The 16,311-nt window shown below is 50.2% G+C and overlaps 2 protein-coding genes across 4 annotated transcripts in view; both read left to right on the forward strand.

Moving 5' to 3' along the window:
• Positions 1-3,653, forward strand: part of SEPTIN5 (septin 5) — a 54,353-nt gene extending 50,700 nt beyond the window's left edge. For 2 of the 3 annotated variants that reach the window (XM_063350946.1, XM_063350947.1), the window contains exon 11: positions 197-3,653. In XM_063350946.1, coding sequence (XP_063207016.1) covers positions 197-253 — 57 coding nt within the window. In that variant the 3' untranslated portion in view covers positions 254-3,653. The remainder of the gene's footprint in view (positions 1-196) is intronic. The other variant, XM_063350948.1, reaches the window with a different exon arrangement.
• Positions 3,654-3,831: 178 nt separating this feature from the next.
• Positions 3,832-7,905, forward strand: GP1BB (glycoprotein Ib platelet subunit beta). Its single transcript, XM_063350950.1, has 2 exons — positions 3,832-5,572; positions 6,277-7,905. Exon 2 carries the CDS (start codon positions 6,447-6,449, stop codon positions 7,041-7,043), a length of 597 nt encoding a protein of 198 aa, XP_063207020.1. The 5' UTR covers positions 3,832-5,572; positions 6,277-6,446; the 3' UTR covers positions 7,044-7,905.
• Positions 7,906-16,311: the final 8,406 nt, after the last annotated feature.

Raw genomic sequence — 16,311 nt, forward strand, 5'->3', positions numbered from 1 at the left:
TTCCATGGGGGTTAGACTTGATGATCTCCAGAGGTCCCTTCCAATCCTATGGTGCTATGATTCCACCCCAGACACAGCTGCCCCTGTGCTCAGAGTTCATGCTCTCTGAGGGTCCCTTTGTCTGCCCCCCATGCAGATCGCCAGCTCCTGGCCACAACAGGTCCTGTTTTGACTGTCTCTTCTCTGTCTCATGCAGTTACGGCGGATGCAGGAGATGCTGCAGAAGATGCAGCAGCAGATGCAGGATCAGTGAGAGGCAGGTACTCGGAGGGCAGAGGGAATCCCCCAGTGACCATCTGAGGCCTGGCACAAGCTGTGGACGTTTAGAAAAGGTTTCCCATTGTATAGAGACTTGTGGGCAAGAGCTGCCCCCGCACCCTCTAATTTATTAGCAGCAATGCTGGCTTTGTGGTCAGCTGGATTGTGGAGGAGGCTGTTCACTTAACAGTTTACTGATGTGTATTTCTTTTTTAATAATTATTCTTTCTCTTTTTTCTTTTTTTTTTTTTAAAGAAAATAGCCTGGGAAGTCTCTAAGGCATCCTAAAAAAGAAAAAAAAGAAAAAGATCTCCCTTTCCCATGTACTAATCTCTTGTTTGGGAATGCTCTGGTACTTAAAGTCCTGGTTTCTCTGGTGTACAAACTTGAAGACTGTCTGTGTCAATGCACGTAAATGTTTACTCCCACCTGAGGTGCTGTGCCCCCTCCCCGGTCCCCTTGTCTGGGGCCAGCACAAGCGTTGTAAAGGCAGCCGTGCCCTCCTGTGAGTTTGACCTGTGCTGCTCGGGCTCCTTTCCTTGGGGCCAGCTCTGGCCCAGAGAGCTGGGGCTGGGGGTTTCTCTGTGTGCTGACATGCTCGGGGTGCTGACGGTTGCCTGGTTTCCTGCTCGGGTTTTTCTGAGTTTTTTTGTTTAGTTGGTTGGTTTTGGTTTTCCTACCAAGAAACTCCAGGGTCTTTGCGCTGAGCAGCAAGGGACTGAGTCTCTCGAGGTCAGTTAGAAGAAAATGGCTTCGACTGCTCTTAGTTAAGTCTTTCTGGCAGAGAGGATGAGTTGTTGACTGTTGCTTGCAAGGAGATGATGGGAGCAAGCACTTTCCCAGCCATGGTCTCATCCCACAGCAGGCGGGAGGTTTTCTAGAGGAACCCTGGGGCCAACTGGTGTCTCATGGTTTAGCTCTGGTCCTCCAGCTGCAGTGTGTCTCCAGTGTCTGCTCTGACGAGCCCTGTGGCAGCCAGAGTGCTTGGCTGGGACTGTTTTGGAGGGGGTAGAAATGCTGAAATCCACCCCCAAATGAGAGCTGTGCCCTACCCCCAGGCTTTGCGGTCCCACAAGCTCATTGCTGGCTCTGAGCTTCTCCTGGGGAAAGGGGACAGTTTTTGTAGGCTTGTACCAGAGACCTGCAAACCTCCTCCCCAGGCAGGTCTTGGGTCACCGTGGCAGGTGCAGGCGTGTCCCTGTGTGGAGCTGAGTGCCGCCCAGCAGACCCAGCCCTTGCTCCCCTGCCCTTCCCCTAGGACTCAGCCCTTCCCTCCCCAGTGCGAGCCTTTTCCTGTCTCAGTGCTGGGAAGGCTGGCGGATCTGCTGGGCAGAGATAAGAGCACTCTTTGGGCAGCAGCTTCTGTCCTGTTCTTGCTTCCTGCAGTATTTTTAACCTCAGTCCAGGCAGAGCAGAGCCCTGGAGCGTGATGTGCCTGACAGGGCAGGTCTCACCAGCAGCACTGCCGTGCTCACAGGGAGTCGGGGTTGTTGGAGGGAGAGACGCTTGGCTCTTCCCTCTGACTCCAGGGAGTGCTGCCTTGGGCTGGGCCCTTTTGCTCCTCTGACTCCTGGCACGATTCCTCTGTCCCCTTTCCCTTTTGTATCTTCTCCTCCATCACTGGCTCTCCCTAGTAGGTCTCCCTGAGTAGGAAGCACAGTGTTGGCCAGGGATAGCCAGGCCCTAAATTCTGTTATTAGGCACTGCGTTTGTCTGATTCCCTCCTTGGGGCTTTAGAGTCCTCATCAGGGCTTGTCCAAGTGGTGAGTAGGTTGGCTGGTTCCAGTTATTCACTGTACAGAGCCTCTGCTTAGCCAGGACGTGGGCTGCAGGGGCAGGGGAGAGACCAGACCCTGGCAGTGTGGAAGGACAGAGCCGGGGGGAATCCCCTTGGCAGAAGTGTGCAAGCTGGGCAAGAGCAGTGTCCAACAAGGTTTTGGTTTTGGTTTTTTTTTTCTTTCATTCTCCCCTGCATTGGGCTCATAAGTGACAGTGGCTGTGCCAGACTAGGAGAGGGGAAGGGTTCAGCTTGTCTTCAGTAACATGCAGGACCAAGGGCTTAAGGAGGAAATACAACCTTTCTTTGTGCAATGTGCTTACTCGAGCAGTGGAGCAGCCTGAAACGGGAGTTCCTCCAGGTTTTCTGGGGCTGGTTTCCTGCTGCCCGAAGCAGGAGGCCTGCCGAGTTCTCAGCTTGATCTGTGCTAGCGTAACGGGAAACACCTTGCAGTACCTGCCCCCTCTCTTTTCTTACACAAGTCTTGTCTGTGAGGAGGATGTTCTGTTGCAAACGAGCCCTGTCCAGCTAGAGATGTTCCTCTTTCCAACACTTTCATTCCTAGAAGATAAAGGACCTTTACCCTTAGCATGGACATAGAGCTTTTATCGCGGGCTGCGTGGGAAGTGCTGTGTGCTGGCGGGAGCACAGGGCGCTCTGGTGACAGGCAGGATTGCTGAGGGCGAACCTGCCCCTGTCCCTCTGGGTGAGGAAGGCTCCACCAGCTCAGAGCACGTGGCTCCTCCATCAAGTCGATAGTCACAAGTCTGTCCTTCACAGAGAGCTGAAGCCTTCGGCTGCCAGCTGGCAAAGGTGGTTCAGGTTGCACTTAGAAAAACATGCCCCGGCGTGAGGCACCAGAGAGAGCTTTACGGAGGGGCAGTGGTGCTGCTGAAATCACCTCCCATGTGAGAGGGTCCCTGCCCAGAGCACCAGAGTCTGGGGGCTGCCTGGAAGGGGATTAGAGAGTGACTTTGGGGGCACCAGGGATTCAGACTCTGTCCTGGAAGGTGGCATCTGTTTATTAAAGGAGGAGTGTTTTGAACTGCTGCATTGAGCTGCACAGTAAGCAGAGAAGAGACTCCTGAACAAATGTAGCTTGGCCATTTAGCTCTGGCAGCAAGAAGTGCGATAGGAAAGCAATTTAACACCTCCCCTCACGCAACCCTCCACAGCCTCATATGCGACCCCTGCACGCCAGGCACATTCCCCTGCCTCTGCCAAGCTTTGCCCTGCGGCGTGAGTCGCTGCAGGGGTGGTGTCGCGCTCCGCAGAGCTGTCCCGGGCTGCAGCTGCGGCTGTCGGTATAACAGCTCGGACTATGAGATCTCAGACCCGGTGCCCGACTGGGGAGGGAGCGTGGCATGAACTCCTCATGTGCCGCTGCCGTGCTGGTCCTGCCTGTGCAGCCCTTGCCGCCTCCCCGCATGCCTCCCCCCAGAGAAGGAGGGGTCCCACTCTTTGTGCTCTGCGATGGCGTTCCCTGCTCCTCCTCACAAACCCCGCTGCGCTTTAATGCTGGCTTGCCACTGCCACGCGACTTCCTCGCCCCCTGCTCCGTTCCTAGGCTCTTTGTTTCCTGTCCATCTGTTGGGTTATTATAATATATATTTTTTTGTAAATTTCTGTTTGAACATTTTGTCATTGTGAACAAAGAAAAATGAAACCTTTTAAAACATATCCATTTTATTAAATGATTATTGTTGTTATTATTATTAATAATGTTTACTACCTGAATTGATCAGTGAAATAAATACATTCAAAAGAACAACCTCTTTCTGTTTAATTTTCAGTCCCCTTGAGCAGCCCTGGTGATACATTATGGGCAGGAGGGAGCAAAACTGACGCTGTTTCTCCTTTTATCTAGTTCTGTCAGAGCAGGCTCCAGGCAGGGCTTCCTGCATGGGATTTCTGGCCTGTTTGTGTCAGAAGCTAGACAAGATGACCTTGAGTTCTTCTATCTTTAAGCTTCCCCTGGGAGCGGTGTCTAAACAGCAATGGGCAGCTGGGCAGGATCCAGTCCCAGGAAATCCATTTTGTAAGTAGCCGAAGGAGCGTTGCTGAGTCCGTGCTGCACACGGGGACAGGGTGCTCTGCTCTCGGTCAGCTCCACGCACACCTGAACTCCTGCCTGTGAATAACGTAGCACCAAATGCATGAGACGAGGGGGGTTTGCTGAGCAAACTCACCCTGCGGTAGTCAAGCTGCTCCCGAGTGGGAAGCAGGCCCCGCGGGAAAAACTGCGTTTGTTTGTTAGCCAAAGATCTCTTTCCCACTCTGCCAGCCTGCCACAGTGAAACAACTGGAATGAGCTGCTCCAACTTACTAGAAATGTCAAGCTTACTTGCTTTGTTTAGAGCATCAGAGATTTTGCCTTGGTTAGGGTCAAATTCTGCTGCTGTTTACACCCTAAATTCTGTTAATATCAGCACATTTGGGGCATTCATCATTTCTGCTCTGTATGATGTGCACAATACAAGGTAGTGGAGAGTTGGGCCCAATGGGGCAACAGTTTCCCAATGTAATTCTGGTGGCCTTATCCTAAGGAGCATAGCCGATGCCTAGAGTCAGGCTGGTGGGAGAAAATTGTCTGTGAAGGTGCGATGGCCTTGCGGAGACAAGATTCTGCCTAAATGTAGTTCTGACCCTTGGATATCTGTTCAAATATTTGTGTAGTGCAACTTCTGAATAAAGAATGTGGTCAGTCTTTCTCAGTAACTGCAAGCCGCACTCGTCAAGAGCTGCCGACTCACTTGGCTATCCAGAGAGCAGACCCTCGGAGCACTGTCTTTACCAATCTGTCATCCTTCCTGTGAATCTCACTAGCATATTTTGGTGTAGATGGCGAAACACCAAGAGTTATAATTTACCCCTGTAACAATCATGAGAGGATGCAAGTGCCTGGAGGGTCCTTCTCCTTGGCTCAACTATTGACACCTGTGTGGTCACTGGAAGTCCATTTCTTTCAGCAGCTCTTCCACTGCTAATTAGGAGTAGATTTGTGTCACTGCTTCAAGGGAAGCCCGAGGGTCAGCTCACTGCAAAGTGCTAGGTCTCACCACTCTGCCAAATATTGTCTTCCTGATGAGATGGGAAACCAAAGGCCACGGTGCTCAGGTAGTGCGGTACAGACCAGTAATGTCACCTTCCAGGTTGAAATGCATTTTGAGTTACTACTTTGCAATTGAGAGTTTGTGATCCTGTTGGACTGAGCGTGTGGGCCCAGAATCACAGTTATCAGTACTGCTGGCGTCTCTCCCTGCAAACATGTTCTTGTGAGCAGCGTCAGCTCCCACTTCTTGGAAGACTTGCTCAATGAAGCCTCAGCTTCCGGTGACATGCAGCAAACTTGCAGGAAGGCCTCGTGTGGGAGGTGTCCCTGGGATGAGCCTGACCCTTATCGTGCCAGCCAGCTGCAAGGGGATTATCCGGGAGCTCGGCTATGCAGCTGCAAACACTCTAGCGCTGGCTGGACAGCCGTAAGACCTTCCTCTTGTGTTGTAAAGCCATCCAGAAAACAAGGATTGAACTACTCAGGTAAGTCAACAAAGCTACCTTCTGTTATTTTTTAATTTCTTTTTATTTGGTTGACAGATTGCACAGAAAAGCACTGCCTTGTTGCAGGTATGTGGGTTGTTCTCCTAAAGAAGTTCTAGCAGCTGATGTGTTCAGCAGTGGCATGAGACTGCCATACAAAGACAGCTCATTGACACATGTCTCCCAGCATGGTCACAGCTCCAGAAGCAGATAATTCACCTGCTGGAGCAATGTCTAACATGGAAAACCCCACTGACCTCCACCCTCGGTGGTCAGCACCCTCTCTGCTGGCCAAGGACTGTTTATCACCGCTTTTCAAAACTGGAAAGGCTTTTTTTACTTGTGGTAGCAGTAAATTTACTTCTGAATCTCCTTTTGCAGTTTGCATGAACGAAGCTTTGCTTACAGATATAATTCAGAGCTATATGCTGAGGCACAAGCAGTTTCATATTCTGATTTTTGATTCCTTCACATAGATTTTCTTAGCTACCCTAGTAACAGCCTCCAGTAATGGTGAAAATACAAGCAGCTCTTGTACGCTTCTGAGGACTAGTGAAAATGAATTTGATGGCTGCAGCTAAGCCTCCCAGTAGCCATCGGTTCACATCCTTCCTCAAATCCAGGGTCGGAAGACCAGGAACATTTCCTCTCCTCTAATGAGAGACCAAGAATTTGCACACTTCTTTTAACTCTGTTCTTTTCAGACCTCTCGCATCTCCTGTAAAGGACACCAAATTCACCCAACTTTAGAAACTCATCCTCAGAACAAACCAACCAAAGACCTGGACTGTGGCGTCAGTCCTAGTGTGTGTGGTGCCTACTTGCCTGGTCTCCACCTCATCCAGTCTCATCAAAGGAGTGTTTGCAGGTGAAGATGAACAGTGGAATTCTCTTCTTGTCCCTCCTGGGCTTCCTCCCACTCGTGATGCCCATATGCCCTGTGCCATGCAAGTGTGCCACCAACATTATTGACTGCACATCAAAAGGCCTAACTGTAGCAAAACTACCAGTTACTTTCCGCCCTTCGGCTGAAATTATCCACCTTGGTTACAACAGGCTCACCTCTATTCCCAATGGGCTCTTTGACAACCTAAAGAGCCTCCAGGTAGTCTACCTGCAGGGCAACCCTTGGGAATGCAACTGTGACATCCTCTACTTGCGCTCCTGGCTCCAGTGGCAGCAGAACCGGACCATGTACAGGGATGTGAGATGTGCCTCCCCAGCTCACCTGCAGGACCGCATCATTGCCTATCTGACAGAAGACGAGGTCATCTCCACGTGCCAGTACTGGTACTGCAGCCTGGCTCTCCTCTCACAGATCTGTCTCTTCATCCTCCTTTTCCTCCAGGGTATCTTGGTTATCTTCATCATTGTCTACCTGCAGAAATTTCGGAGAATGACTGCTGAAGCCTGGAGCACCACCCGAGAACTGCACCAGAATGTGGACACCTGGGTATCTTCTCAACAGTGATTAACATCACAAGACTGAGGACCTTCCTCCCCTCGGGCGATGCTGTGCCAAGGGCACGTGGCTTGTGATATCCAGAGGGGACAGTTCATTGCAGCATCTGATCCTGACTGCAGTCCAAAGCAGGACTTGACCTGATCAGACACTTGCTGTATTTCCAAAGACCTGATCTTGTGTTTATTGACGCTTTAAACTCTTTAGCATGATCTTGATTGCTTTGCTGAGCTGGGAGTGGTTCTGCTTTGGTAGACTAAGGAAATCGTCAACTACAGCAACCAGAACTGACTCAAACTGCTCATAAGCTCGTAGGGCCTGCGGTCCTGCCTAAGCTAGAGTATTTGAGCTGTACTTTCCACAGTGCTTCTGGATGCATTGGGTCAGGTGAGGACAGAGGCGGACAGTGAGCAGTTAAGGGACTGGACTAGGAGAATGGAGAAATCCAGTTTCATTGGTGCTGCCGCAGATCGCCTTAGTAACTTTGGACAAGTGACACAGTCTCCTCCTGCCTCAGTTTCCCATCAGTAAAAGGGAAAGGATGCTGCTTCTTGCCTGATGCATCTTTTCCAGTGTTCTTCTGGGGGAGGGAGGGAATGCTTAGAAGCCTACCCATTTACCCTATCTTCATTCTTTTAAGCTACTTATAGTTTTAATACTGACTTCAACGTGCGCTGAGTCAGGCTGGGGCCCTGTTTATGAGGAATTCAGCAAAGCCAAGAGCCGTTGGGAGCAGAGGCCCTTCCCGGCCGTGTGTGTTCGGCACCTGGCACAAGGGATCCGGTCTGAGAGGCTCCAGCTGCAAACCCCACTGCTGGTTACGATGGCCCTTCGGTATTTTTGGAAGGAAGCAGAACTGAAATAAAGTAATGCTGCGTGATGATGTAAATGGTTTATTTTCCCATTCTGGCCGAGGTGCCTTGCGCTCTCCCGCTCTGTGGGAGCAGAGCGAGCACGGGCGGCCGTGCGGGCCTCACTGACAGCGCCCCGCCGGGCGGCTGCCGGCTTCCCGGGCGGCCGCTCTCGGCGCGGGGCCTTTCCCCGGTCACCCCGCTGCTGCTTATTTGTGGTGACGGCGATGGCGACGGTGGCGATGGGGCTGGGGACGGCGGGCGTTTCCGTGCGCGCTGCGCCCTCCGCCCCCGGCCGCGCCGCGGGGTCCCGCTCTCCCCCGGGAGCTCCCTCAGCGCGGGACGAGCGCGCGCGCCGCCGGCGGGGCCACGGGGCGGGCGGCAGGGGGCGCTGCCTCGCGCCGGCGCTAACGGCCGCCGAGCGCCCCCTATCGGCCCCATTGGCGCTGATGGCCCTCAGCTGCCCGCACCCTCGGGCACGAGGCTGGTGAGGGAAGCCTGTGGGGAGGAGGAGAAGGAAGAAGGAGCTGGCCTGGGCGCTCATGGGCGCTGCCTGAGGAGAAAGGGAGGGTTCTGAGGCTTCTCTGCCTCAGGTTGCCTCACCTCGGCTCGGCTCACCTCACCTCAGGGGTCCGTGCTAGCCCGCAAAGCGTGAATTGTTGTAGTGGAACAAGCCCTTGGTGCGTGGGTGGAGGCCATGGTGGGAGAGTGGGATCCCGTGTGCAATATGAATCCCCCTTGCTGTGCCGAGGGAGGTCCGACGTGCAGTGTGGCGGATGGCGTCAAAGGCTGAGGAGGACACCCACCATGCTGCGTGTGCCTGGGCCAGCCTGATGTGAGGTAAGTGGTGGCTCTGCCTCGCAGGGCCTCTTCCCTCCCTTTCCTCTCTCTGCCCCATGTCCCTCCGAAACCAGCCCTCTCTGGTGTTTGCCTGACTGGACGTTGCAGTGTAGCGCCCAAGGAGTTGGAGTTCCGCTTCAGGTTTGTTTTTTTCTTCTGGGGATTGGACCTTGCTGGATTTTGTAGCCAATGCACCTCTCGCCAGGGGCTGGGATATCCCCTGCGATATCACTGGTGACTGTAGCGTCCAAGGGGGACACAGCTACGGCCTGGAGCCTACTCCGTGGAGATACCCAAGTTGATGCTCCGTGAGGCCTCCTGACACTTTCAAATATTTTTAGGAATAGAAAGGCTGTTTTCTGGCTTGTTTTTCCCCAGTGTCCTTGTCCCAGAATCAAGATGCAGATGTGTAAGGAGGTAGCACCATGCCTTGTCTTCCCTTCACCTCTTTCTTCTTGTTTCTTTAAGTCCATTATACTGTTATTTTAGCTAGTTTATGCCTGTTGTTGAGGTCCATTTCCTTTACTGATACATACAAGGAATGTAAAAGGCCCTCTGCTTTTCCAATACTATTGCAGTATGCTAGTGTGGCCAAATGAATCCCTTTTTTTACCTGCAGATTTTTAGCTGAATTTATCTGGGTTAGAAGATGTTGCTAGTGCACACAGGGAGATACTGGCAGTGCTGTGGACGTGGGCTCAGCTGCTGGGAGAGGCTGGACTGGGAGCAGGCAGGATCCCAGCCCTGTGACTGCGTAGCTGCCTGCTGTCAGCACTGCCGTGGGGTGCTGGAAAACCGTCAGGACTCTGTGTAGACAGAACAACTGCTGACTTTGGTTTCACTTCCCCAGGGAGGCAGGAGCAGTCCTGACTCTGCATCATTAAGTCTTGGCACATGAAAGGTAAAAAGCCTTTTTGGCATCATTTGCACCTGTGAAGAATGTGACCAGCCATAGCAGTGTGATAATGAATTGCACTGAGCGCAGAGTGATTTGTATGCCATGGCAGCATGTCTAATCCATAAATCTAGAGCCCGCATGTCTTGGCTTCTCCTGGCTCAGAGCGCTGCACGTCACAGATGCTTTCCTGCTCTGCTGGCCTGCGGAGGATCTGCTGCTGAGGGGAGAACTGCTTTCCTTCTGAAAGGAGGCACTGTCCGAGGCTGCACAGTGGCTTCAAAGGGGAAGCAGTGGTGAAATATGGCAAAGATAAATGCACGCTATTAAGCTGCTTTGCAAATCACTTCCTAGTATCAAGGCCAATCCAACATCTGGGCATGCAGGATTGGGCTGCCAGGCTTGCTGGACAGGCTGCTGTATTGCCAAAGGTTCAGGGTGCTTCCAAGGAGCTCTTTTGTGTGAGAGATACTGGGCTGAAAAAACATGGGAAACCAAACCGAAGTGTGTTTGCAGCCTCCGTTATGCAGAGTTCCGAACCTGAGGTGTCTATCAAGCAGGTCAGCACTTCCTAAACGAAGGACTAAATGGTAGATGACATTGGGGAAGGCACACTGGCTCTTCCTTCTTTCAAATGCCCTGTTTTTCAGATATCTGCATGGTGACTCTTGCATGCTTGGCAGAGTAAAAGAAGTCTTGAAAGCAAAGCAAGCTGATTTTGGAGCCTAGAGAATTTTATCCCAAAATCCCACAGAGAACCAGTTTTTCAGTCCCTGTACCTTACAGTGATAGTGGTTGTGCTTTGCTTCAAGATTGCTGCAGGTGCTTGTTTACACATTGTCTGGGTTCATGTGACACCTGGGAACTTATCCCTGTCACTTTAAATAGACTTTCATAGTTTCTGCACCTTCATATGTGGGATGAAAATATCACATTTGTACCTATAAAGAACAACTTGTTATCGTTAACTGCACTGCACCCACTTGGTCACTGAGACAGGCCAATTCTGTGCAACAGTTGGAGATTAAGCAGTGCTTGGAGACTGTATGGAGGAAAGTCCTGCAGAAGTATGACATATCCGGGTCTCGCGTAATCATAGCTGTATGCTGTGCATGTGCCCAACTGAGAACATTCAACGGATGCCTTGGTCACAGTCTGATCTGGGATTTGTTGCATTGCTTACAAATTGAAAAAGACATTTTTCATGGCCATTAATATGAGGCTACCTGGTCTTCTTCAGACCACTCATTTCCCTTCAGGATTGAAGCATGCAGGGCATCCCAGAGAGAGTTCCAAGAAAAACAGTGTTGATTCCACATCATGGGACATCTTGTCTGTCCTAGGGTACACGGGAGAAGAACTATTTTAGAAATGTTTAGAAATGGCTTTTACTTTTTTTTTGTATATTTGCATATGAAAACTGAGGCTCCCTCAGGCTTATAAGCCTGATTTTAGAGGGCTTTAATGGAGAGCACATGGTCCAATTTAACAGGTTTCTGTGAATGATTAGCTATCTTGGATAAATGCCTTCAAAGCAGCAGGTTGCAGTGTTAAAGTCTGTTTTGAAGACAGTATGTGCACACGTACTGTATGTCTAGATAAAGGTATGTGTTCCCTGGAAAGACAGGATAGAGCATTGCTGAAGGACATAAAAGATTTAAATAGTTTTAGTCCAAAAACCCCAAATCACTGTCTTAAATCTACAAGTAATTTTTTTTTTCCTATTTCTTTACATGTCTTGTGGTCTGCTTCAGTCCTGAAGTGTTTGTGACTACTGAGAACAGAATGTGCTGGGAAGTGTCTCTTTATGTTTCCACACAGGAGGATTAACCTGAGAGTTACAAAACCAAAATGCCAGGAAGGAATGCCCTGTATGGACACCTAATGGTTTAGGCTGGATAGCACTGGTCTGTCCTCCGTGTGTGAAACAGCTGATGATCGCTTCTAACCCGCCCTGTCACAGCTGTTTGACGCCATACCAGTGTCATTCATTTCGCATGGAAACAGAGCTCCGCTCATTCAATGGAAGGCCGTCTCCAGAGCCGTTATCCATATTGAGGTGTAATTTGCATTTGCTCAGAAGAGGGCAGCAAATAGCTTTTAATCTCCTGTTTGCTTTTACTAATAAAATCAACGTGAGATGTGGGCCTGGGAAAGGATGAAGGCAAATGTGATGTGTGTCTGCCCAGAGACACTGATAATGATGCCCCAAACGTGGTTGCCCAAACAGCAGACACTGCTTTTTGAACCCGTAACTACTAGTTTAAACAGTCTCTTTTTCTTGTTGGCATTCCAAAACACCAAACTGAAACGTGGGGGGTGGGGTGGGCATCATGCTGCTATGGCCGTCATGGAAATAGTGTTATTTCTCTGTGGTGTTCAGTCTGATGGGCTCTGGGGGGCTGAAATCCACCCCTTGGCAGGTGGTGGTGGGGGACTTGCCCATCATCACTGAGTGGTGAGAGCAGTGGTTTCTACTGGTGTGCTTGTTGAAGATGGAAAGGTGCCTAGAGGATGGGTGGGAGGTAGGTGCTCTGAAAATACCCCAGGGCTAGGTAGGACAGAGGTGCAGAACAGCTCAAAGTTATTTGGGTTGGTTCTGTGCATCCATGGTATGGAAAACACGGAGGCTGAAGAGGCAAACATATAAGTACCCAGGGAATTTAAATGCCCCTGCACCGGGCAGGAGCTGTGGGGAGCTGGTCTGGATTGAAGTGCTGTGAAACACCGACAAGTCCTGTTACAAATAATAGCCCTTACCTTGGTTGTCTCTCATGGGATAAGACAAGGGCTGCGCCTCTGTTTGGGGAGCTTTTTCCACCAGGGCCTTCTACCTCTGGCATTCTCACGCTTACCAAGAGATGGTGCAGGTGCCCACGCTTGCTCTGCATCTCCATTACCTGATCTTTCAACACAGTGGTAGCAAGCTAATTTTTTTCCCAGGATGAGACTTTAATTCCCTCCCATTGATCATGGCCAAAGAAGAGAGCTCAAATGGAGATTTTATTCCAGAAACAATGGCCCCCTTATGTGCTGTGTTGTGCTGTCTGTGAATGAACCTGCTGGTGAAATGAAGGCTTTTCCTCAGGCTGTTTTTTACCTTTCTCAGGTGAATCTTCGTATTAGCTCAGTTGGCTGGATTCCTGCAGGGAGAGAGAAGGGAGGTAAAGCATGAAATCTTTGTTCCATGGGGACATGACACAAAATGACAGTCAGTGGGACTTGGGCTTCATATTTAGTTTCCATAAATCCCCATGTGCTGCAGTGAGATTGTCTGTGTTAAAACCGATGAAGCAGGTTTCCCTGCGCAGCTGTACATGTTTTTCTGCCTTGTAATGCTTCTCTCCAGGTCCGGTCCAAAGCCTCCACCCTGGGCTGGCTGTTCACTTCACACCAAAGCTGGCGTCATCCTTCTTGCCTCATCCTCTGAGCTGCTGCCTACTCTGTTGATACCTGCTCTTCCCCACCCTTCCCAGTGCTGTTAGCATTTCTCAAGTGATGCAAAAAATATAGCTTGCTCCTTTTGCATGCTCGGTCCTTTGCTGGCCAAGCTGCACCAAACCCATCAAACTGATTAATTTGATGATCCAGTGCAGAAGGCTTTGGAAGCAAGACATTGTTGTTCTCAATCACTTCCTCTACTCTCATCCCCTCTGCCACTATCCATCAAGAATGGCATTTTAATGATCCCTTTGCTGCTTTTCCTCTTTGCCTGAGACTTGTAAAAGTGCAAGAAGCGACATTATAACTTCTGTGCTACCTACCCCTAAATGAAGAGAAACTCCCTCCAAGTGCTGTGCCTGAATTGCAGTGTGCAAATTCCTCTGTAGTTTCCTACAGTGCTTCACATAGAGTGATTTTTGTCTGTTGCTGGTTCTTGGTCTGAGCAACAAAAGGACTGTAATGTTTTCTGTTCCTGTGTTGAGTAAGCGAGGCACACAGCGAGGAGGAAAAGATATATGCTTACATAAGGTAAGGGTGGAGAGAGAGGGAATTCCATCGTCTGTAACTTAAAAATATATCATGAGATATATTTTCACATGTGGATCTGAGAGAAGGCTCCGCATAAGTGCAGTGTGGTTTGAACTATGTGGTGGTGTTCACGCTCCGGGAGAAGTCATGCTTTGGGTAAGTTGCTGTGTCGTGCAATAAACCAGTGCCCTAGTTTCTCTTCTAGACATGTGGGGAAAGAAATGACGTGGAGATGCAACTGCTGAAAACGTGTGTAACTTGAAGGCAGTGGAAATAGGCAGTGAAATCCTGGCCCTGCTCTGTTCTGCCATTGACTTCGATAAAGCCAGGGTTCACTGAAGGAGCCTTTGTAGTGTGTAGAAATGTGCTAGGCTGTGCGCACAAACTGCTGAGATGAATCTCTTATTGAATGAGATCCAAAGCAGGAAGGCACAGCGGTGGGGCAAGGGCACTCGATTATGCACATCTTGGTAGTGTAACATTAGTTACGTACAGTAAGGCAAGTATTTCTAAAATCACCAAAAGCATCTGAGTCCTGTCAAAATGAGAGGAAATTGGGATAAAAGTTGGGCACTGATCCCCTAAACTCATTCCAGTGGTTAATTACCTGTGGAAAAATTAGCATGTAACTTCAGTCCCTGTTTGTCTGTGAGTTTCCAGCATTCCTACCTTGCCTTGCCTTTATCTGTAGATGTCTGTGGGGCCCCACGTGCTAGGCACTCTATGTTCCCAGGGATGGGAAATTGTGAAATCCATGTGGGATGGGAAATTATCTCAGATGTTTCCCATCTTAGATAGGGGAAAAATAGTCTATCTTGGAAACGATTCAGCTGAAAGCCAGGGCATACAACTAGTGCATTCATCTTCATGCTCGTATTCCTGCCTACTAGGAACCCACTTGACTTTCTAAATGAAAAATTACTATAATCGAAAAATTAGAGCTTCAATATTTGTGAACAGGAAGAAAGACATCTAAACAAGACCACTGATTTATATATATTTTTTTAATCCATGTTTTAAAAGCAGATACTTGTACCAACTGTTCCTTGGTCTTGCCAAGTTGGAGGTTTCATATTAAGATAATAATTCACTGAATGGTTTCCACCAGCTTTGTATCTTGCATAGTGAAGACGGTCTGTCTGCTGAATTGTCTTCCATTGTGCGTGGTGAGACAGCAGAGGAAAAGAAATAGGAGGATGGGGTAAATGATCTTTGTTAGTAGGACTACCAGTGACTTCATGGCTAGTGAGCTGCTGCTGAGAAGAGGCTTATGGTCCCATCTGGAGCCAAGCCCTTCCTGCAAGAGGCTGGATCCTGCTTAAGTTACGTTTTTATTTTTGCTTTGTTGTGCAAGTGGATCCACTGGATGGAAGCAGTTCAGGACTGAGAGCATTTGGGGTTTCTCCTCTGGAACGCAGAAGACTTCTGTTGCTCAGAGGGTGAGAATTTATTAATCACAGCGATCCAGCAGGTCCTGGAAGAACTCCCAGGACCCCTGGAGGTGCTGAGCTACACATGTTGACACACTGTGAGTCCAGCGCCTGCTGCATTGCTCTTATTTCAAAGGAAATGTCAGTCAGAGAGGGAACATATCTCCTACCGGGAAGCAGCTAGAGTGCATATCAAATAGGAGCTTTTGCTGGGGTAGTAGGGCAGGGCACGAGGCAGCTTCTTGTGTGGAAGGGGGGGATACCGATGGCTAATACCGCACGGGTTTGTCCTGGCATTAGTGCAGTCAATGCACTCCGGCTCCCTGCCCACTGCGAGCAGGCTGCTGCCCCGGAGATGCTGGGTGAGGTCTCCTGGGGCTGTGCTGTGGCGGCGGGTGGGATGCGATGCTGAGCTCGGGTGCTGTACAGTTAACAGCTGCACCCTGCCCCGTCCCTGCAGCCCTCTGCATTGGCACCGTCAGGGCATAGGGGTGCAGTGATGAAGTAGGCTGGTACCGGGGTGGACATCTGTGCCCAGGACAAGAAGCATGTAAAGCTGAGAGGTTGTGTGGAACTGCTCTCCTGTCTGCTGTTAGAGCCAGCAGGAGCCTTGTGTAAATTGTGCCGTGTTTTTAATGACTACCCATTAGAACAGATAACTTACTACAGTATGGGGCACTATCCTGTACTCTCCTCTGGAGCCCTTCCCCTGAATTCTTGGGTCATAAGTGGATTTGCCAGTGTTCCCCATATTGAATGAGATGTGCTGTTCTCCACCTGGCAGTTGCAGGGTTGGACTGATGCCCCAAGGAGTTCACCAGGGTTGCTGGAGGGCAGTTGGGGCTTCCTCACTAGCTGCCCAGGGTGGACAATGCTAACCCATCCTCAGAGGTCTTTCCCCTCAGCTTCCCTGAGCAAGGGAGGTCCGAGTTGAGCACTGCAAAGATGAAGAGGTCCCTGGCAGGCGTGTGGGAGCATTCATGGTGGCTGTTCATCTGCTGTTGTGAGCTGCCTGGCAAAGGTTTCCTCACTTAGCTAGGGAGGAAGAACCTCACCGCGGAGTTCAGTGTCAGTGTTGCTGATGCTCAAAGCAAGCTGACGTCAAACAGCCCTCAGATGAAGTCTGTGCACACCACCAGGAAAACGACCAGGAGTGAGCAGAAAAAAGGCCTAGAGTTGATGGGCAGTTTCCTGGCAACAAGGAGCTTGATCTGGGTGGATTACTGAGTATTTGCAAATGCTGAAGCAGTTGTTGCCTACTGAGCTGGCCTAGTTGTATCCTCAGCAAT

This window comes from Chroicocephalus ridibundus, chromosome 13 (genome assembly GCF_963924245.1).
Source record: "Chroicocephalus ridibundus chromosome 13, bChrRid1.1, whole genome shotgun sequence".
NCBI lineage: Eukaryota > Metazoa > Chordata > Aves > Charadriiformes > Laridae > Chroicocephalus > Chroicocephalus ridibundus.

Coding starts and splice junctions, on each gene's coding strand:
- GP1BB (XM_063350950.1), top strand. CDS start 6,447: ATGAACAGTGGAATTCTCTTCTTGTCCCTCCTGGGCTTCCTCCCACTC.